This window comes from Taudactylus pleione, unplaced genomic scaffold (genome assembly GCF_031769625.1).
Source record: "Taudactylus pleione unplaced genomic scaffold, aTauple2 ptg000016l, whole genome shotgun sequence".
In the NCBI taxonomy this organism is placed as follows: domain Eukaryota; kingdom Metazoa; phylum Chordata; class Amphibia; order Anura; family Myobatrachidae; genus Taudactylus; species Taudactylus pleione.
Window position 1 is genome coordinate 1,966,443 of NW_028284418.1, and position 22,253 is coordinate 1,988,695.

A 22,253-nucleotide genomic window follows, 5' to 3' on the forward strand; every position below is an offset into this window, starting at 1 on the left:
TTTCTTACCCCATCGATCCAGTGAAACTTGTCATTGGTCTCCGTTTTAACCTGAAGCAAAGGTTCAGGCTCTTCCAGCTGTTTCAGCGTGTCCAGCAGGTCTGTTAAAGTGGTTTTAGACTGTGCAGAAGCTGCAACATCCCCACCCCCCAGTATTTGGTCTGGAGGAGGGAGTCCCTGAAGAATAGGAAATGGTGTGAAAAAAGAACATTTTCAAAAAAATAAAATAAAATAAAAAAAAATGGTAAAGCAGCATTTTTTGCCCTGGGCTCAGACCTGTGGACTTTTCTCACTGTTTGTGTTATCTGGTGCTGGCCTGAATAGCGGAACCTCAGAATTCTCATTTTCCAACATTTCCTGCACTCTGGACCCTGGACAGATAGAGTGAAGCACAATTTGTTTGTCAATAAAAGAATTTCTATACTTTAAAACCTTTTTATCTGAATCCACTGGGGGACACTGGACCGTGGGGTATAGAGCCTCACTTTGGACTTTGGCACTCATAATTATTTTAAGGATTTTATGCTCCTCTAAAAAAGTCCCACATGCATCAAGGAGAAACAAACAATCATTCCATTTCCTGGCATCTAGTATCCTTGTAACACAGATCCTCAAGGCCCAAATGAAGTCCAAACAGTAAAGAGATTTGTCTTCCTCCTTAGATGGACTGTGACAGGAAACACAGTGTCTTCAATCAAATGGGACTTGGAAACCACCTCAGGTTGAAAAGATAGTTTTGCATGAAGAACTGCCCTTTCTTCATGAAACATCAGGTAATGAGATCTAAAAAAGAAAGTGCTCCCAGCTATGACACCTTATGGGCCATGGAGATAGCCAAGAGAAAAGACTCAACTTTTCATATGAGAAACTTTAATTGCAATGTCAAACATTTGTGAAGACGGCACCTCCTCAGCCCGCACCATATTGCAATTCAAGTAAAAGGTTTAATACACATAAACTAGCTCAAAGTTCAACAAATGTAAGATTTAGGGCTAAATGTAATAGGTTGCAATCTTTAGATGCTGCGGGGATTTATGAGAGTCTCCCTGTATGTTTAAAATAACAATCATTTTAAAGGCTAAACCAAGCAGGTTTAGACTGCTGTTACAATGAAGAATACAGAAAACCGGGCGCTGTGGTCTAAAAAGGGATGAAGTCTATGAGCAGCTACACCTAAGGGGTGGCTAGCCCCTAATGGAAAAGATAAATGGAAAAGAAGGGAGCGCTAATAGAAGTCATATACATTTAATAACAATTCATAGGGATAAAAGGTAAAAATCACATACGGAAAGACATATAAAATACAAATATAATGCACATGAGTAGAGATTTAAACTTAGCCTCATATATTAGGTGAATGAGGACAACAGCATTAATATACCATGTGAATAATGTCCGTGGTTCAGAGGTATTAAATGCTGTGGCAAGTGACCTATGAGAGATCATAAAATGTCCAAATCATATAAAGAAAGATGATTCAATTTCCAGAAAAATTGATTGGTTGATGGGAGTTCCATAAACCAGTGCTAACCTGACTAATGTCCTTGCACTGTGGTAGAAAATGTGTCCCCATAGATAAAGTCGTTATCAAGGGTGAACCCAGATTACGGTTTTCTTAAATAAAAACTGCAAAGCTATGCTAAATTGATTTTCTACATTGCGAGTCAATATTGTCAACTGATGTGACTGACTTTCTTTACGGAAAACAACTGCGAGTAGCTATTATGTGGGCTGAACTAACATGTAAAAAAATTCAGCCTATCAATTTATTCTGGACAAATGAAATAGCTATGGCAGTTGTTTAGTGTCTTACGGAGGTCCATGGCTTCTAGTGAGAGGATGGGCTGCCATCTCAAGGGTATTGGAAAGCTCAAAATGGATATCTTGTGTAGGAGATAGGTGAAAGGTACATGCATGGCATCCGCTAGAAAGTATGGAAGAGGCAATCATTTCTATATATTACAGGGCACAGCCATGAAATGAAACCGTGTAGTTTTGCGCTTAGGTAAACATTATAGATCTTTATGTACAATACATCAGAAACCAGTGAGATTTTAGTGATCATTTTACTTTGCATGGAACCTTCAACATTACAAATAAGTTACATCAACATAATGCAATGCTCTGCACTTGTGCACAGTGTCTTACCTGTATTATTGTTGGACTTGCTGCTTCTCCCTAATGGTAAATGTGCCAGATTCCTGCTAGCTTTCTTCTTTCCCACCTTCCCGCTTTGTGCCAGCAGAGCCAGCTCCTCCTCGGCTACTTTCTGGGTCTCCAACGCTTTCTGTGCCCGCTTCATCTGCAGTTCCTGTGGCCAAAACGCAATTTAAGAAGCATAAAAAAGGAACCTTTCTAATTGTATCTTTTCTTTATTATCAGCAATACAATTAGCGGCTTAATTGTTTGACCTAATTACCACTTTAGACTATTATACTGGATCGGCTATAGTAGTCTATACCCCACTTGCATTGATGAAAACCAATTTGTACTTTAATCAGTGTATTATGCAGAGTTGATAGAATTGTCTTCTTCTATATTTGCTACTAGACATTTGGAAAACACAGAAACTCAGCCATTGCTGGTTGGGTTTGGAACAATGAGACATAAGAGAAGTGAACCTACCAGAGTGTGAATAAGACGGGATGTAGTCGGCATCCCGGCATGCCGATGGTCTAAACACCGGCGCCGAAATCCCGACAGGTCGGGATCCCGGCACCAGTATCCCGACCGTCGGCATCCCGAAGGGTAAGTATCATGGTGTAGAGGGAGCTTAGCTTTAAGTAGCGGGGTTAGGTTTAGGCATTAGGGGAAGGGTTAGACACGGGGAGGGAGGGATAGGGTTAAGGTGCGGGGTAAAGGGGATGTTAGGTTTAGGCACTGGGGACGGAGGATTAGGGTAGGGAAAATACGTACCTTGCTTTCCTATGGGTGTCGGGATACCGCTGTCGGTATTCTGAACAGCGGCATCCCGACAGCCAGGATATCATACCCAACCCGAATAAGACATAGTGCTGCACTTGATAGATCCATGTTTAATGCCTGGACCCCAGTATAGCCATGCTGACTACTCTGTGACAAAGTCTGTCCTTGAATGAATACTTCAAGAAAGTATCCATCTCATATTCCCATCACGTCACAAGTATATAGTAAAACTCTGCAATTTAAGTACTTATTACAATACCAGGCTACACAACAATGCAACACAGCCCAAAAAATGTATCACAAAAGTATAAAAAGAGATAAAACAAAAAAAGGTAGAAGAGTGTGTAGTTGATTTAATAATACCTACTTGGCCAGTATTTGCCCCACTATTGATTTGGAGTCCTGGGCTGGCTAAAGATTGACTTCTATAAAATCGGACTTACCCTGTTCCATTGGGCCAGACTGAGTGCAGCTATAGAGACACCAGTGGACACACAGCCCAATTTATCTGCGATTCAACGCTAAAGGGTTGTAGGAGTATATTCATCCACCGCCAGGGGCATAATTTAGACCTAACAATGGAAAACTCCTGTACGGTCACAGCTTATTTTTAGCTTTAGTGGAATCATATTTTCTGATCAGCGCTATTGGAGTCGGTGGGGATGGTATCCCCTTAGTGCTCTATATAGTGCTAATATCTTACAGCTGAAGTTATCCATTTAGCCCAACAGAGTTTCTAAACCCCACATGCTGTTTGTGGCCAGGTGCACCATATCTTGTGGCACTAATGGGATTCTCATAACACTGTACAACAAAGAAATACTTTTAATTGGTTTCCTACATAAAAATATTCATACTTTACTAACTAACAGCTAATTGCGGTGCAGCACAGGCTGTAGCAGAAGTCAATGTCTCCAGTTTTTGATAATCATCTACATCCAGGAAAATAGTGTCTTCCAGTGCAGACCAAGTGGAGAATTCCCATCTTCCTAGATCAGTCAGAATTTGGATATTTATCTTGATTTCAGTGTCCCGCTCTGCCGTGGTATCTAGTTCCTATCTTGATTTTGGATCAGCTGAAGTTTATCATCAAACGAGTAAATTACCTATCGTTAGAGTAACTCTATATGCTGTTTCTTTTCAAACTTGATACATTTTGTCATATAATTCTGCACATGAGTTTTTTTGCATTATTTAAATAAATTATTATCTATTACTTGCTTTTTAGCACTGGATTAGTTTTTCTTTCAAATAGTACCTTACTGCATTAGGCCATTTTAGCTATACTGGTAAATCTCCTTTCCAGGCCTTGAACTGAAGACAGAGTATGACACCACTATGCAACAGTGATGGCATGAAAAAGGCAGACCAGCAAAATGCCAAGCTCTGCAGCCATATTGTATACACACTAGCATGTATAAAGTTAGTGCAAGGGTTGCTCTAAAGATTATGCTGGTACAGATCATTGGCCGTTAAACACATAAAATAGAGAAAAGGATTCAACGGTAAGTACCCAAAAATCCTGAGTCAGGCTGGGGGATACTGGACCATGGGGTTGTAGGTGGGAAGGTGTGGATTTGGCACTAACAATGAAATCTATAACTCCTCCCCTCTGCAACCTCTGACTTCAGTACAACTTCAAAAGTGCCTGGTAAGGAGAAGCAATACTCAGTGACACTGTCACTCCGAAAAATAAAAATGAAATAGACGGTCAATAGGACCCAAACCATAACTCATACTCAATACCGCTGAGCGTGAGGGTGGGAACGCAGTGTCCTTCAGCCTGACTCAGGATTCAACGGTAAGTACCCAAAAATCCTATTTTCTCTTTCATCTGGGCCGGGGGACACTGGACCATGGGATGCTCAAAAGCCGCCCCCAGGGGAGGGAACGCTCAGATTGCCCGACCGGAGAACTGTACGCCCAAAATGGGCGTCCCCGGAGGCAAAAAGATGAAACCTGTAGAACCGTACAAACGTGTGGCCTGGGGACCAGTTAGCTGCGCGACAAACCTGTTCAGCCGAGGCCCCGTGACGCACCGCCCAGGAGGCCGCCACGGCCCTAGTGAAATGAGCCAACACCCTAGCTGGTGCCGGGCGCCCCGCCTCTGAGTAAGCCCTTGAAATCACTGAGCGGAGCCATTTTGCAATGGTCTGCTTTGTGGCTGGCCAACCCTGTTTGTGGGCGTCGTAGTGAACCAATAGAGAGTCCGTCTTACGTAAGATCGAAGTTCTGTCTAAATAAATGTGTAGGGCCTGGACAACATCCAACAGTGATAGATCGTCCTGGTCCTCTGAGGACTCTGAAGATGAGAAAACAGGAAAAACAATCTCCTGGTTTAAATGGAAAGATTAAACCACTTTCAGTTGAAAAGAAGGAACCGTCATGAGCACAGCCCAAGGCGGTTTGCAGGACAAGGTCCCCAACTTAGAGACCCGCCGAGCTGAGGCAATGGCCATAAGAAAAAACACTTTCCACATTACGAACCGAAGGTAAACGGATTCCAAAAGTTCAAACGGAGCCTGCTTAAGAGCCGACAGAACCAGGGGCAAATCCCATGGCGCTACTGGTGGTTGAACCGGAGGCTGTATTCGCAAGACCACCTGTAAAAAAGTCCACATCTCTGGGGGAGAGCCAGACGCTGCTGAAAGTAAATGGAGAAAGCCGAAATCTGTACCTTCAAAGATTGAAGCCGTAAGCCGGCCTCCACACCGCCCTGCAGAAATGTTAAAAACCTTGGCAGGCGGAACTGGGCAGTATGTACTCCCCGCTGCCCACACCACACAATATAGGTTTTCCAAACCCTTTGGTAGTTCTGCACGGAAACCTGCTTCCACGCCCAGAGCATGCTCCTGATGCTTGAAGGGGAAAAACCCCTGGCCTTCAAGAGCCCGGTCTCAACAACTAGGCCATTAAAGCCAACTGAGGTAGGCCCTCGTGACAGAATGGCCCCTGTAGCAGAAGATCTGGACACAGAGGCAGACTCCAACCCGGCCCTGCGGCTAGCCTGAAAACCGTGGTGAATCACGACCGGCGCGGACAGTTTGGAGCCACTAGGATGACTGAAACCTGCTGCTCCCTGACTCGACGGAGTACTCTTGCTAACATGGGAATTGGAGAAAAAAAAAAAAATGTAGGACAGACCGAAGTTCCAGGAAACTGTCATGGCATCCACTGCAAATGCCAAAGGATCTCTGGACCTTACAATTGTGGAGAGACGCAATCTCTGGACCAGCTGCTGGAAAACCTCCGGGTGGTGAGACCACTCCCCCGGCAGGAACGTAGTCCCGCTGAGATAGTCTGTCTCCCAATTTTCCATCCCTGGTATGAAGACTGCTGAAATTGCCGGGAGGAACGTCTCCGCCCAAGAGAGAATGAGACTTGCCTCTGCCATGGCAAGTGCGCTTTTGGTTCCACCCTGTTGGTTTACATATGCCACTGCCATGGTGTTGTCCAATTGGATCCTCACTGGTCGGCCCGCGAGGAGGGCCTCAGCCCCGCACAGTGCCCGATAAATGACTTGGAGCTCCAGCATATTTATTGGGAAACCTATCTATGATGACAACCAGGTCCCCTGGAGACAGAGGCTCTCTACGTCATCGCTCCCCAACCTCTGAGACTTGCGTCTGTGGTGACAATAATTCAGTTTGGAGTCACCAGGGACCGATCCTGGAGAAGGTGATCGGTAATCAGCCACCAGCGAAGTGACTGACGAGTGCTGTCTGACAGAACCAGCAACTGAGAAGAAAGGTCGTCTTAGCGGCCAGTCCAATTCTGGAGAATCTCCCACTGGAGAATCATGGAAGCGGCCATACTGGATGGTCTCGAAGGCCATCTTGCCTAGTAACCTCATGCCCAGCCAAACAGATGGGTGAGGGGAGACAGTACTTTCCTGACTAAGGGGGTCATTCAGACCCACTCGCAAGCGGCAGTATGCTCGCAAGTGGGTCGATGTTCCCCACTGCGCATGCGCACGACGGAGGGAGCTTTGTCGTGCGCATGTGCGAAACCCGGACTGCGACAGCCAAGCTGTCGCTCCGGGTCTCGCACCAAAGGGGGCGTGCTGTCGATGTTGATTGACAGCACACCCCCTTTGGTGGGCGTGCCGGGGGCGTGCCTGCCAGACGGAGGCATTCCCTGTCTGAAGCCGGCCCCACTGACATCACTAGTGATGTCAGTGGGAGTGATTTTGGCTCTGATAGAGCCAAAATCACTCCAGGGCTTGTGGCAGGGAGACCCTACCGCAGGGTCTCCGTCGCAAGTCCGATGGTCAAGACCATCGCGACCATCTTTTTGGACGCTCGTATATGCTGTGGGTGGTGACCCACAGCTATACGAGCGTCCAGGAGGACGCTCCATTTTAATGGAGGAGGGCCCTGATTCAGAGCGAGCGCTCTGGTCAGAGCGTCCGGCTCTGAATCAGGCCCCAAGTCCTGAAGGGCCCGGGCAAGAAAACCCTTTCCAGTGCTGTATCGAAGATCACCCCCAAAAAAGTCAGACGTTGGCACGGCCTGAGGTGACTCTTCTCGAGATTCAGTATCCACCCATGATGCTGTAACACCTGCACCGTGTGATACAGGTGAAGCTGAAGTTGGACAGAGGAATCCGCCTTTACTAGCAAATGGTCCAAATAGGGAATCACTGTTATTCCCTCGGAATGCAGTAAGCTTGCCATTGCTGCCTGAATCTTTGTGAAGACCCGCGGAGTTGTAGCCAAACCGAACGGCAGAGCCTGGAACTGGGCTCTTCTGACCGAGAACCAGAGTAGAGACTGATGTCAATAGACGACAGAAACTAGTTTGCCGACATACCCTGGATCACTGATCGGGGCGACTCCATGCGAAACCGATCCACCCACAGGCTGGCATTCAAGGCTCGTAGATTCAAAATCGGCCGATAAGTGCCATTGGGTTTCTGGACTAGGAACAAGTTGGAGTAAAACCCCTGCTCCTGTTGAGACTGTGGAACAGGAACTATAACCCCTTCTGAACAGAGGGAACTGATAGCCTGGTTTAAGGCCAGTCTCTTCTCCGGCTGCCTGGGTAATGCTGTAGCGAAGAAACTTTGTGGCGGCTGCCCCCTCAGGTCAATCACATAACCTCGGGAGACAATGCCCCTTACCCAGGCATCTACTCCCGAAGCTACCCATCTGTCTCAGAAAACAAGGAGACGGCCCCCTACCTTCCCTGAGACCGGATGGGCCGAGATCCTGTCAGGAACTCTGCTTCTCCAATGCCCTAGCACCCTGGCGCCTGAATGTGGCAGAGAATCTACCCTGGGGGGCAAAACCCCTACTGGGAAGAGCGCGTCCTCGGACCCCCAGACCTCTAATCGTTCCCCCCTCCTCGAAAGGAAGAACGGAAGACTCGGAAACATGAGCCTTTAGCGTCTGGGGCACCACAGGCAGAAAAGTGCTCTTTCCACCTTTTTCCTGGGATATAATAGTATCAAGCTCAGAGCCGAACAGTATGCCTCCACAAAGAGGCAGAGACTCTAGAGCGAGTTTAGTATACTTACTTTAGCATACTTTAACTTACGAGTTTAGCATACTTTTTATCTGGGGTCTTCCAGGCTTCCTCTACTAGATCTGAAAGATCCTGAGCCTCAACTTAAACGGCCCTTCCACCCTAGCCAAGGCGTCAAGGTCCAGACAGTCCAAAGATTGTCGTTCTGCCATATTAAGGTCCTCTACACCCTGACTTGATGCAGAGTCTGAACATTCCTGATCGGGCAGAACCTCCTCTTGGAGTTTCCCCTCTTCCGCTTCTTCCTCCCCCTCGGGATCTGACTCCAACAAGACACTGGATGGAGGAAGACGCTTATGCGTAGTGCGTAGTTTAGACTCCTCAAAGAAGTGTTCCATAAAGACCAATACTTTCGCGACCCCTACCGCCGAGCGCTCCATGGTAAGAGGATCAGGACCCTGGTAACCACCCCCTGCAACAGCAGGCAGTGAGGGCAAAACAGGCGCTGGCGCTGCTTGGGCTAATTCCTCTCTATGGCGGAGCAACGTCACCAGATCAGAGTGAATGGCTCATAGCCTGAGCCCATCCCGGCTCCTCTGTAAGCAGAGTGGCTCCCCCAGCTGGCTGCGCACACGTGGGCCCCAGCTGACAGTCCATACACAATCCAGTTGTCCACACGGCAATTTAGCCCGACAATGTAAAACATATAGCCATAGTGGGGTTCTGGCCCTTTGTGGACTTTTTGTCCGTCATTAGAGCACCCCCTTTCCTGCGCTGCCCTGCCACAGCAGTCAGCCCGGAAAAGAAAAAACAAAACATATAACAAGTGGCAATGAATATGCAAACACTCCAAGCAGGCACAAGAACAGATTACAGTAGTACTGAAAACTACTTAGCTGTATGCTGCAGAAGGAAAGGAGCTTGCTCTGTCCTCCCTCCATGTTGTTCAGGCTTGTGTCCTTTAAAAAGCTGTGATCAGACTTCCTGGGAGCCTGCATTTTGCCACTGGAGAGCAGGGGGGGAACAGGCAGTCATGGCTCCTCCCCCCGTCATACTGAAGCGAGCCTCACTGCTCCTTCCTTCAAGTGTTACTCCTCTCAGTGTGGAAAGCACTTGGACTGACCCGCATTTACCTACAGCACCTGGTATTCCCAGGTGGTCTCCCATCCAAGTACTAACCAGGACCAACACTGCATAGCTTCCAAGAACAGCATGTCCAGTGTGGTGTTGCTGTATGTCTCACCTGCGGTCTGTCTGTAGTTGGCGCTCTCCCCACAGGAGCTACAGACAAGAAACCCGGCAAGATGGTGCCCACCATCCAGGACCATGCTGACTGCCTGCACCTCTACCAGGTAACAGCAGCGCGCTATCCCCAGGCCCAGATGGTCTCTTCAGAGACCGGAATGTGTTGAATGGGGGAAGCACTCAGCGCCATCCCCTCCTTAGATGCGGCTCTCCCTGCTGCTTTACACTCCAGCTTTGTGCTGCTATAAGCAGCGCGCAGTAGCTATAGTAAAAAATAAACATAACATTACAAATAAAGGAAAAAAAATCCCTAAACTAAACCAGGGCTGCAGAGCAGCCCTGAAAGAATGTGTCTCTCTCCACAGGCACTAAAACTACACTGAAGTCAGGGGTTGCAGACGGGAGGAGTTATAGATTTCAGTGTTAGTGCCAAATCCACACCTTCCCGCCTACAGCCACAGCTACATGCCATCTGTTACCTATAGAACCCCTGCTTATGCGGGTTAAACACCTACGGCCCCAAGTTCCCGTACTGCCCATCCGATACACCGATCAAAAACGCCAATCCACTGACATCGATGATCAGCAATTAAGGAAAAACAGCATGTTAAAAATGCCAGACTCCTCAATCCCGATCATTTATTGGTCAGGATCGGAGAATCGAGGATTTTCATCATGTCGGATTCCCCCGATTCCAGCAGCATAGAGATTTGGGCCAATACATCGCCGAATTATGATAGACTGTTAAATCTTCTTCACTCTGTGGAGACAGACCAGGCATGGTGGTTAATTTAACTGACATGTATCATCTAATAAAGATTAATTCGCCTACCTGGATGGCTACACGCCGCGCTTGCCGTGCTTTTTCTTCTCGGATTCTCCGACGTTCATCCTCCTTGGCTTCCAGAGAATTCAAGTAACTGCCTTCATCCGTTTGCTGCTGCCTCACCTTAAACAAGCAAATACCCTGAACATCTCCAAGTAATAAGTAGGAATTGTAGTTACAGTGATGTGATGGTCTGGTTCCGTATAAGGGTGGAATGCCAATCTTCAGCTCAAATTAAATATTATATGTTTTTGGTATTTACCTCCTTTTTAGAAGTCAGCATGTGTCGTAAAGCCAACTCCCCTGATCGGCGCTTCTGACGCTGGCGCCGATACCAGCGCTGAATGGTGACTGCTGCGCTGTTCACTTGCAGAATAAATCTGTACAGAAAAGAGGTTTTAGGCATCTGTTTACTTAATTATCAATCCCATCAAGAAAGTGGTTTCCAGACATTACACACAAATAGTTTATAAGAACTGTGGCGAGATGTATCTAATATGTTTAATCTACTCACATTTAGGGAAAGTAAATCAGAGTTTAGAAATAGTTTTGTTTTATATTGTATTTTTAAGTTCTATTACTATTATCTACCATTTATACTTTCCTCCAGTAGTCTGTGGGGGTTACTACAGATATTATTTTTTTTTTTTGGCAACTGTTTGTTTCCTCTAACCAGCTCCAGTTAGAGTGGAAACAAAAATGTCACTTTATATATTGGCTCTTAAATCTGATCTGCATCTTCCTAGATCAAGTAGATCCCTCGCCTACAAAAGGAGCGCCCAACGATCATGTGATCTGCAGGGAAAGGGGTTACAGGAGACACTATAATGAATCTATGCGGAGCAATATTTGCCGACTCTGGATCTCCAATCATCCTCTGAGTTAAATCCCTGCTCAACTAATGTCAAAGGAAGCCAGGGAGGTATTAATGGATGAGCAAACCGTTATTATTTACGGGAATTTTATGGTTTTCATTTTTTATAATGTCTAACTACTTAGGCAGGAAGATTGGTAGGCTAAGTTTCAGCCCTTGCTATGCTATGTTACTACAGATGTGTCCTCATACACTGTAGCAGCAGTCACACCAAACAGCCCCTCTGGTGGGCCAGGTCCCATGCAACTCACCTGCAACGAGTGTCTTTTTCACCCAAAATGTGAATCTTATTATTAGCACAAATGAAACAACTGGAAGCGTCAAAGCTACTGTGCTAGATTACACTGAGAAATTTCATGTGAGACATACAGTATGTACATCTGTGTGCGAATGAGGTTGGATCTGTCAAAGTTCTGCCCAGCATACACCAATGGGAGGTCCAACTGGGACCCTAACCCGCCTAAAACCTGGCCAGGATCCAACTAGAACACCTCATGTTGGTTTCATCACAATCGGTGCAGGGGTGCCCGGATGCATAACCGGACAAACAAATTTTATATACAAGATAACTGAACAGCAAGTCAAATTTGGTTAGTGGGGGAGGGATGGGAATTGCACAGGGTAGAGAAGGGGAGGCTGGGAAGAAAATCCAAATAGAAGGAGTTGTCAGTATACTCTAGCAGGGCTGTGGTAACTGTCATGGGCACAAGATATTATGGGGGGAAGGGGGTCAGCATGCTATTTTTCAGGCTGATCATGTATTCCATACATGATAAGCAGATTTGGTTAATAACTCTACAGAGTGAAATTGTACAATTTTTTTCAACTGATATGTTATTCGAAACTTGCCTGCGCGGCACATATGCATACTGAGTTTGTCAGTATCTTTGTCAGTTTGAAGAATAGGGAATAAGGTATAATCCTGAGGCGCTGGCACGAAGCATAGAGATGTAATTCCAGAAAGATGCTATGTCTGGGCAGGAACAACAGATACAAAAGAAGCTGCCAATCTAACCACACTGTCTCCAGCACAGATTGGAACTAGAGATAATGAAGGCACTCTTGTACAAGCACCATCTTGAGATTACCTTACCTTTACTTTGTGCAAATTTAAGTGTCTGCTCAGTAGAGTAAGGTGGTTTTCTATAGGAGCACTCAATAAGTACATATTACACTAGGCCACACAGAGGAGTTTAGACACAATGATTGATAAGGAATGCACTTTAAACTTTGTTTAAAAAAAAAAGAACAAAGTACCACTGAGAACCAGTAATGTTCATGTATATGAGCCCCAACGATGGTACTGACCTTTCAGCCTCCTCAGCAGTAACCTCCTTCCTCTTTGGTGGGGTGCTCCCTCCTGTGTTATTACGCCCCAGGTTGTTAGTACTCGAGAGGTTTTTCTGTGATTTCTGGAAGCTGCTCCCGGATTCTTCACCACTGGGTGCTCTCTGGTTACTGTAGAGAGTGCATAAGCTTCAAAGCACATTAAAGTAAAAAATTACAAAGAATAGCTAAAAAGAGCATGAACCACCAACTATCCTATCAGTATTGGTATCCGAATGTCCCCCTGGTTCACTTTGCATATGCGACAAATACAACAAGAGAAAACCGTATTATTCTCAATGCCGGGTGAGCCTGAGGATTGGTGCCAGGAAGTCCTTTGTCTCTGAGAACCTGTGCTTACACTGTGCTGGGAATGAAGGTAATGATGTAGGGATTTCCCCAACTCAGTGCAAGTAAACCTCAAGAGGAAAAGAGCAATGGACTGTGGAAACTAATTTACAAGAAACATATTTGACATAATTCTATATTTACATGTGCTTTATAATGAATACAGTTCATGAAATTCAATATGGCCTTTGCACAGCCATTTTGCTTTGTACAAACTCAGTTAAACGAAGTGAAATTAGTTGAGATGTCTTTAAGGGCCGCTCCCTATGAAACAGTTTATCTGAAAGAGTGACCATTTATGCATAATTTTGGAAAGGGGAAATTCATGCAACCAAATATAGAGATGCCGAACAATGATCATCTCATTAAGGAATCTACTTTTCTATTTGACTGCCAAAAGCAAAAGGAAAGAGACCATAAGAATAAACTATGTCAAACCTTTTCTAATGTTATAAGGTTTCTCCCCATTCATGTTCTGGGTGCACAAACTAATCATGCTCTGCAGTAATTGAACTGGTGAAAAGGAATTTATACCTGGCTCATGTAGGTGGCATACAGACATATGCTCAATTGCCATTTTATTATTTTACTACATAATGCTTGATGAAATTAAACAAAAAAACAAAAACAGTGGTTGAGCCAGCAGTCAGATTGGTTGGCCACATTGATGTGGAGCTCTGTGGAGATCACATGCTAGTTCACCAGATATTGTGACCAGCCTAGCAACACTGTATCCTTTTCAGAAGTCAACAACGCATTTACATTACCTAGGAATCCAGCTCACCCCTAGAGCGTTCCAAGCCTATTGTCCTCCCTTTTAGCTCAAATCACAAGAGACCTAAAAGAAGTTGTGTCCAATTTATTTCAGGAGTGGGGAATATCAACCTACTTAAAAGGGGAGAACTTCCAAACTATTATGATGACTTTCATTTTGAAAAATAATCTCCCTCACATTAAAAAGTAAACAGCATGCGCTTGCTTATATTATAAAGCATCTTTTATACCAAAAACAAGGTATATATAAAAAGCAAGGCTGATAAGCAGCTGCCTGTAGCAGCCAGGGACACAGATGCGGCTGCTTGCTATAACCTTCCCCTCGGGCAGAGTATGCATCCTCTGCAACTTCAATGCTGTGCACGCAGCCTGGGGTGTGACCATGTTGAACTACTCAATTGTGATGACCTATGTATAAGGACTGAATGCACAGCGTCGGCAAAATCAGCAGCCTAGGAGGGTGTGACCGCGCCGAGCTATATAGGTACTAGTCTATACAGTCACTCATAATCTGCCCTTAATGGGGCTATTTTCTCTTTCATACATATGTGCTCTTTTGTGTTACCCTCCCCCTCTCTACTTCTGCCACTATTACCCCATCCTGCCCTATAACAACTAATTGAATGACTATTGCTCCCCTCAGAGCAAGATAGAAGTAACCTTTATGCTTTCCATCCTTCTCTCACTTTATCTCCCTTAGGTCGCCATCTTACTTTTCCTTCTCACTACAGTGATAATTTGGGATTACATTGAGTGGTAGAAGTCAGACAGTATATGGCTGTGTACCATATTGCCACTTCCCTACGGTTTTAAAATGTAATCATACCAAGTTCCATTCACTTACATTTTCCACGCTGCCAATGCTAAGAGGTATATTTACTAAAGTGCGGGTTTTTAGAACTGGAGAGGTTGCCCATAGCAATCAAGAGAGAAAAGCACCAATCAACATCAGTGGTGCATTGGAAAACAGCCAATTACAAGAGGTTTGCTACTGCTGACGACGGTCATCATCATCATCATCATCATCATCATCCACTAGTTTCACCTGCCCTTGGTCACTAGCAAATAATACTGTGATATAACTGGGGTAATAATAAAAGATCCACACGCAGTTCTTTAGGTTTAAATGAAAATAAATGGTAATTTACTTGTCAGGAACAAACTAATAAACCACCTAGCCCCTCATGCAGGGCACTACCTCACTGCTTGAACACTGACTATAATGGGCAGCTAGTCTGCAAATATAACAGTCTCTTGTAGTCACAATCCTGTCTCTTTCAGGTATAAACACAGCTTCCTAGCCTTCCCACAAAGTCTCCCTTGTGGTCCTCCCTCCTGGCTTGCAGGTCTGGACTGGCCTCGTGGCCTGACTTCCACAAAGTCACACAAACAGTCCAAGAGATTTGCGGTCCTCCCTGCAGGTCTGGACACCGGCAAAGCCTGGCCCCCACTGGGCTCTGTAGCCTGAGTGCAGGTCTGCCTCATTAGACATCACCTGAGCTCTTTCCACAAAGCAGCCTCTAAGTGTGGTCAAACTTAGTTTTTCTACCCTGTGTGGGCAGATCCCTCCAGCCCCACACAGAATCCATGGCTCACCATCACCACCGATGTGCGATATTGCCACATACGCATATGTGTTAGTGCCCCTAACTGAATGTGTTCACAACCGCACAAAACAGACCCTTATTGTACTAGTCCTAAATTAGAATGTCCCTTCTTTCCCCTCCCCACCTCTCCTGGCACAGGGTGATGCAAGTACCATAATCACTGAAATCTGCATAGGCACATATTTGCATTCACTTTTCTAGGCATAGTACTCTCAATAGGCTGGAAGATAATAAGTGTTACTTAACACTACTTTGAATACTGACTAATGATATCTTCTCTTACTTGAGTGACGATGGCTTTTGGTTGGAACTTTTGGCGCTGAGTCCTCGCTCTCCGGATGAATAATTATTGTGCACCATGGTGGTTACAGTATTACCTACTGTTCCTTTATTGCTTCTACATGGGGAAAAATATTTTTGTTTATGATAAAACTCCATGAATAGTTGACTGAATGTTACATGCACATGGGAAAAGTGTATGTATCTGTTCTAAGCCAAACATTATTTCACTCAATAATCAAGCAACTTATTACCGGTTGTTGGCTGGAAAGCTGGGGGCTAGAGCAGGCATATCTCTTTTCTTCATGCTCAGCATGGAGCTAGCACTACGGGCACTTGAGGGTATGGGAAAAGCTCTATGTTGTTCGTCCTGTGATGGGGACAAAATAAAAGGCATATATGCCAGCTAAACATTCTCTAACAAATCCCATGGATGCATGCCTAGGATGTAATTTAGTGACGTTTTAGCTTCCATTAATTATAATGACATTAGAAGCAAACATTTTTCTGTGACTATGAGGGAGATTTATTAAAGCTTGGAGAGAGATAAAATAGGAGATAAATAGCACCAACCAAATCAGCTCCTAACTGTCATTTTACAGGCTGTGTTTGAAAAAAAGTGTTTTCATATACTGTAGGTAGAGGTGTAGCATGCATTAAAAAGGGACACCTGGTATGTAATAAATTTATTACACTGGACCATCCATAAGATACTATAATGTAACTCCTGAATTCATCTTTCTGCTTGTAGTACCAGGACTATCCACTTGGAGGATTCTTACTGTACACTTCAAGTTATTCATTTATAAGATTCAGTGTTCAGTATAAATGCTTCTAGAGCAAAGAGATAGCAGTTATCATTATCTACTTCTTCCCTGTTACAGGGCTCTTCCCAGCACCTCTGGTCCTTCTGTACTGATGTCATGTAAAAATATATACAGTACATAAAATAGGAAACCTCAGTATAACTGGTCGAGGTCTCTAAGGCCAATCACAATCATACTAAAAAAAGAGTAAGAAAATAAACACAAATACAAAAAATAAATGTATTTAAGCAACACAGTGCCCGTTCAAAAATTTCTTTATCTGTGTTAGTCTAATAAGAAAAAATTTCCTAGACAGATTAGGCGGAAGCACACTAACATAGAAACCCTTAGCATGGGATCCTTCTGTGATAGTAGGAACAAGACCTAGCCTGGTCAGTATGCATTTTAGTCTCTATAGGAGTGAGCTAGGGCTGGTTAAGAATTTTGGGGGTTGAGTGAGGTAAGGTTCTTTATTATTATATTTATTTACTAGTAACATCTGTGACTTAAAATAAATGGGAGAATTTAATGTGCCCACACACTGGACCACTCGCAAAAGATGCAATGTCATCAACGGTTTCCCTTGAACATCCTGGGCAACTCACAGGAACTCCTGGACAGACGATATCTTGCTAAACTGTGCAATGTGACTAATGACCTATCGTGCATCCTTAATGATTGCCAGATCTTGCCTGCAGTAGGCAAAATCTGAAGATACGACCGCGCATCGGATCGTTCCTGGAAGCTGCCCGATTTGCACGTTTTTAAATGATGTATCGTTCCGATGCATTGTTTTCGTGCAAATCGTGCCTAAATCGTCCAGTGTGTGGGCAACTTTACACTAGTAAGAAAATAAATTAAATAAATACATATACATGCTAGCCACTGGTGTTTAGCTGAGCGGTGAAGACTTTCTGGGTCAATTCAGATCAATCATTCAGCACCTGCTGCTCCTAGCAACCAGCTAATAATAGGAGTTTTTATGCAATTTCCTCTAAACTACCTAACTTAATTTAAACAAAGTGGTAAAAGTGGATTTTCAGGAGCCTTTATTTAAATAAAAAAAAATGTTTAGTCCTTGTGTATGTGTTTGTTTACCAATTTGTTATACACGTTGAGTCTCCCATATCCAAATATTCTGAAATACGTAAAATTCCGAAATACAGAATTTTTTTGGCTTGACTGAGAAAATTAAACCTTTGATGGTTCAATGTACACAAACTTTGTCTAAAGGCACAAATTATTACAAATATTGTATAAAATTACATTCAGGCTGTGTGTATAAGGTGTATATGAAACATAACTGAATTTCATGTATGTACACACACTTTGTTTGAGCCACAAAATTATTGAAAATATTTTATAAAATTATCTGCAGGCTGTGTGTATAAGGTGTATATAACACATAAATGCATTGTGTGTGTATATTTGGGTCCCATTCCCAAGATATTTCATTATGATACGCAAATATTCCAAACTACGGAATATTCCATTATCCAAAATACCCCTGGTCCCAAGCATTTTGGATATAGGAAACTCAACCTGTATTACAAAACATAGGCCCACATTCAATTAGACGCGAAAAGGAGAGATCCGCGGAAAAGTATGGCGAATCAGGGCTTTTTTGAGTGGCAGAAACTTATCTCTGTATTCAATTCCAGCCGAGTTTCGCGTACGTGGAAAGTCAATGCAATGTAATAGGCGAAAAAGATTTGCCTCTGAATAGTAGGAGAAAAGAAGTGCAAAATTTTTATTTTGGAGTGTAAAGGTGGGGAAACCACTCAAAACCCTTGGAACAGCCCCCCCCCAAAAGACAACTGTGTCAAAAAACACCAGGGAAAAACTGAAGCGAAAAACCACAAAGTGGGGGACAACTTCAAAAACTGGGGAAATAAGGTTCTGGGGTACCTCTAAGAAAATATCAAGGGCCTGATTCAGACCCGCTCGTAAGAGGGTCGATGGCCGGGCAGTGCGCACGCTGCGCGTGTCCCGGAGCGAGCGAGAAATCACTCACTTCGGGGTTCGCACCAAAATGGGGCGGCTGTCGATGTTGATCGACAGCTCACCCCGTTTTGTAGGCGAAGAGGGGGGGGTGGCTGGCTAAACTCCGTTTGAGGGTGGCCCTACTGACATCACCAGTGATGATCATCATCTGTTAGAGCAGGAAGCTCACTGGGGCTTGCGGCAGACGAGACCCTACCACAAGGGTCTCGCCGCAAGCCCGATGGTCGCGACCATCACCTGGCCGCTCGCAAAAGCTGTGGATGGTCACCCACAGCTTAGCGAGCGGCCAGGAGCCCGGACCTTAAAAAAAAACGCCCTTCAGACCTGCGAGCGAGTCTGAATCAGGGCCCAAGTGTTTGCAGTTGCTTGTATGACGTAGGAATTTTACTTTTATGTAAACTTGACTTTAGAGACATTAAAATATGCTAGCACCCATTTTCAGGTACCCCAAATTTGACAGAACTACTTATTTTCACCAAAAAATACTGCTTAATGCCATTCTTCACCACTTGTGCAAAGATGCTAATAAGAAGCTATTGAAACAACTTAAGTACTCCAAATTGCTTTATTGGGGCTATTCGGGCACATCTACATTGATCCCGAATGTTAGTGCATCTTTTTGGGTGGGTTCAGGCTAATTTCCCCATTTCTGACAGCACTTTTCGCCTGTTCCGACTTCGCGGCTTGCCATTTTCGCATGGTTTGGAATTGAATAGGGCAAATAGCGGGGGCTCGCACGATAACTTTCCGCTTCCAAAACACGCGATGTAGGCGGAAAGTCGGGCAGGTGAAACTTTATCACGGACGTGAAACTAATTGAATACGGCCCATAGTGGGAAGTGGTAGTTTCAGGGAGGGCAGCCCACTTCTGTTTTGCCACCCATAGAGACTCCAGTCTCGCACATGCGACTTATGCAAATCCAAGCATTTGCATAAAATGTCGCAACATCTGTGTACAAAGACGCAGTATTGGTCGTAGATCATTTGACTGAGTAAAGGTGCCCACACACATAGCGATATTTTACCCGATCTGGCCGATTCCGACGCTTGGGAACGACACATCGTGTAAAATATGCCAAAATCATGAGGAAATCGTGAGTCCCCACTCACGATCACGATGCGATGCGCGTTCCCGCTGGTCGCACATCGCATCTTCAGATCTGTCGTGCAGTAGGGCAGATCTGACAATCTAGGAGGCGATGCACTGTGAAAGTCTGGATGCAGGAGAGATCGTATGAAGATTGGACACCAAATTATGGGCCGGATTCAGAGCCACTCGTAAGCGGCAGCTCGTTCGCTCCGAGCGATGTTTGGCCAACTGCGCATGCGTACGGATCGTTATACGTATGCGCGAACCAGTCAGTGCAGTCGAAGTTCATGTGCTCGCAAAATAGCGAATGCCTGACAATTTGAGTGACAGAATGAGGCGTATGTGGGTGGTAACAGGGGAAGGTGCTTGAAAACGGGGAGTGGAAATCAGAACGCAGGCGTGCTTAAAGGTCAAAACGGGCGTTTTATGGGTGTGCATAATTAAAACAGCAGCGTCATTGACCACGTCACTGGGTTATTTTATAGCCAGAACTGCTCGCAAAATTGTGGTAGCAAAAACCGACCACAAGAATAGCGAGCAGTTCATACCCTGGTCGATGTACTCGATTAATCTAATAAATAGCGGACATGACGTAGAATGCGAGCGGCCAGGGGGCGTATTTATCCAAAAAACGACAGCAAGTTTTGTTCGCTCGTTCAGAACTAGAGGCGTGAACGGACCGCAAACAGCGAACGTTTCATTTGAATAGCCACCCCTATTTTCTGGACGAGCGAGTGCTAATTGCATCCGGCTCTGAATCAGGCCCTATGTGCAGATCGTGTGGTGATCGTGTGCAGAGCTGCCGGGGAGAATGTCAAGAGAAATCGTACACAACGGCTGATCGTGTGCAGATCACCTTGAGTGTGGCCACCTTAAGCCTATGGTCTCACAGAATGGGCGTGGGAACGGAGAAGACGGGGACATATTTCTTGCGTATGCGATCGCAGACGCAGGACATGACATGCCCCCAAACTGCGAAAGGCAGTAAAACTTTTAACATGGCTGTGGAGAACCTTTAATATAATTTTATCACACTGACTCTAATATGTACGCATTCTACGGTGGATTTTGAAGGTACTAAAGGCACTGTATCGCTGGAAACTTACTAGAATATTCCAAGTGGTCTTCTTTTCTGGGGGGGTTTTGGCCAGACCATGCAGTTTTTTCCGTCCAATGGAACTGCTATCAAAAAAGGCCAAAAAATCCTCATGAGGGTCACCGCTAATTGAAACAAAATGAGACAGAATAAAATAACAGAGGTTAGCGATGATAAGTCATACTCATTACTAATGTTAGGCCAGGCAAGGATTATCCACCATAGCTTATTAATTGTCCAATCTCTGAGTACATTTCTATATTTCTGGAGCTGTTTAAAGCTGTATGTCAAACTCGTCTCACCAGCTGTACTACTCTGGAAAACGTTAGCAACATATGATGCATCAATAACAATGGTCCAATTCATTCATATTTAACACTGCACTCACATTTGATAGGAGGAATAAACTCAAAATATGATTAATATATATTAATATTATGGAGTCAAAATTAAATGCCTGGAATGTTTTTAGGGTAACTAAATCTGCCCAGCATGCTACTAATCCTATTCAACTTCTGAAAGAACAAGATCCCTATTATTTTGCCCAGTGGGGCTAGCCCCATCAATTCCTGAGGAAGTGGTGACATCACTCAGACACTTCATGACCAATATCCATTGGGCACTTGATCTTGGTAAATTGATAGGCTACATCCTCATGACTGCCTCTGTTGTGCATGTGGTGGGCTCACTTCAAAGGACATCAAACTCCAGGATGTGAAATTATCATATATGAAACATGGAAGTATAATGAAATATTTATGTTAACTTCAAAGTAATGTCTGACTGAATGTTTACATCCCCTTCCTTAAAATCAGCAAAAAACAACTAACGCAGTCAGTAGTATAACGCTAAAACAGGTGCTAAATAGATTTCAGAACTTAAATAGCAAAGATTGGAACTGTCCAGCTAAGGGTGATAAATGCAGTGTCCTGCACTAGTGTTACTATACAGGTTGATTTAATTCTTGGGGATAATCGGGTGGGCTAAAATATGAATAATTGTATCATTTTAATTTGATATAAATGTACATATTAATAAATGATTCATATTTATACAAAATGCAAGATGTGTCATCCCAGACTACCTTCTCTCTCTGACTTGTGCCACTGACACACTCATTTATTGAGTAACTTTTGTATTACTATATCATGGTTATTGTTTTGTATCAGTAGGAGAGATGGATTCACATTTGTTTCCTATAAATAAAGAATTCCCAGTTGTGTTGGGACAGTTCTCAGAAATGAGCACACATTTTACATAGGATTATTATCCTATTTAATAGGATATCGCAAGGGTCCCCAGCACCTTACAAAGTGCATACACAAGGTGCAAACATTAACACCCTACACGTTCATATATTAGATAAACTAAGAATCATCTGCAGATTTAGCCAACACATATCCATTCATAGTCTGACAGGGCATGCTAGAACTTGTTACTAGGACTACTGTATCTTTTATCCATTTGTGATCCGTCTATAGAATCTAAAAAGGTTTTAGGGGGAAGGGGAGCTAAGCCCAGAGGTATATCCTTCACACCCTCCTCATCTTTTTGTAACACAGCAGTAGGAGAACCCTTCAATGTATAGA

General features: G+C 44.3%; 1 protein-coding gene across 5 annotated transcripts in view; it reads right to left on the reverse strand.

The window, feature by feature from the left end:
* The window catches only part of CEP131 (centrosomal protein 131), a 108,082-nt gene that overhangs the window by 70,232 nt on the left and 15,597 nt on the right, over positions 1–22,253 (reverse strand). For all 5 annotated transcript variants that reach the window (XM_088474338.1, XM_088474318.1, XM_088474331.1 and 2 more), the window contains exons 4-12: positions 20,675–20,789; positions 15,923–16,038; positions 15,673–15,786; positions 12,643–12,792; positions 10,723–10,840; positions 10,467–10,583; positions 2,148–2,310; positions 276–370; positions 9–176 (exon numbers count right to left, since the gene is read on the reverse strand). In XM_088474338.1, coding sequence (XP_088330464.1) covers positions 9–176; positions 276–370; positions 2,148–2,310; positions 10,467–10,583; positions 10,723–10,840; positions 12,643–12,792; positions 15,673–15,786; positions 15,923–16,038; positions 20,675–20,789 — 1,156 coding nt within the window. The remainder of the gene's footprint in view (positions 1–8; positions 177–275; positions 371–2,147; positions 2,311–10,466; positions 10,584–10,722; positions 10,841–12,642; positions 12,793–15,672; positions 15,787–15,922; positions 16,039–20,674; positions 20,790–22,253) is intronic.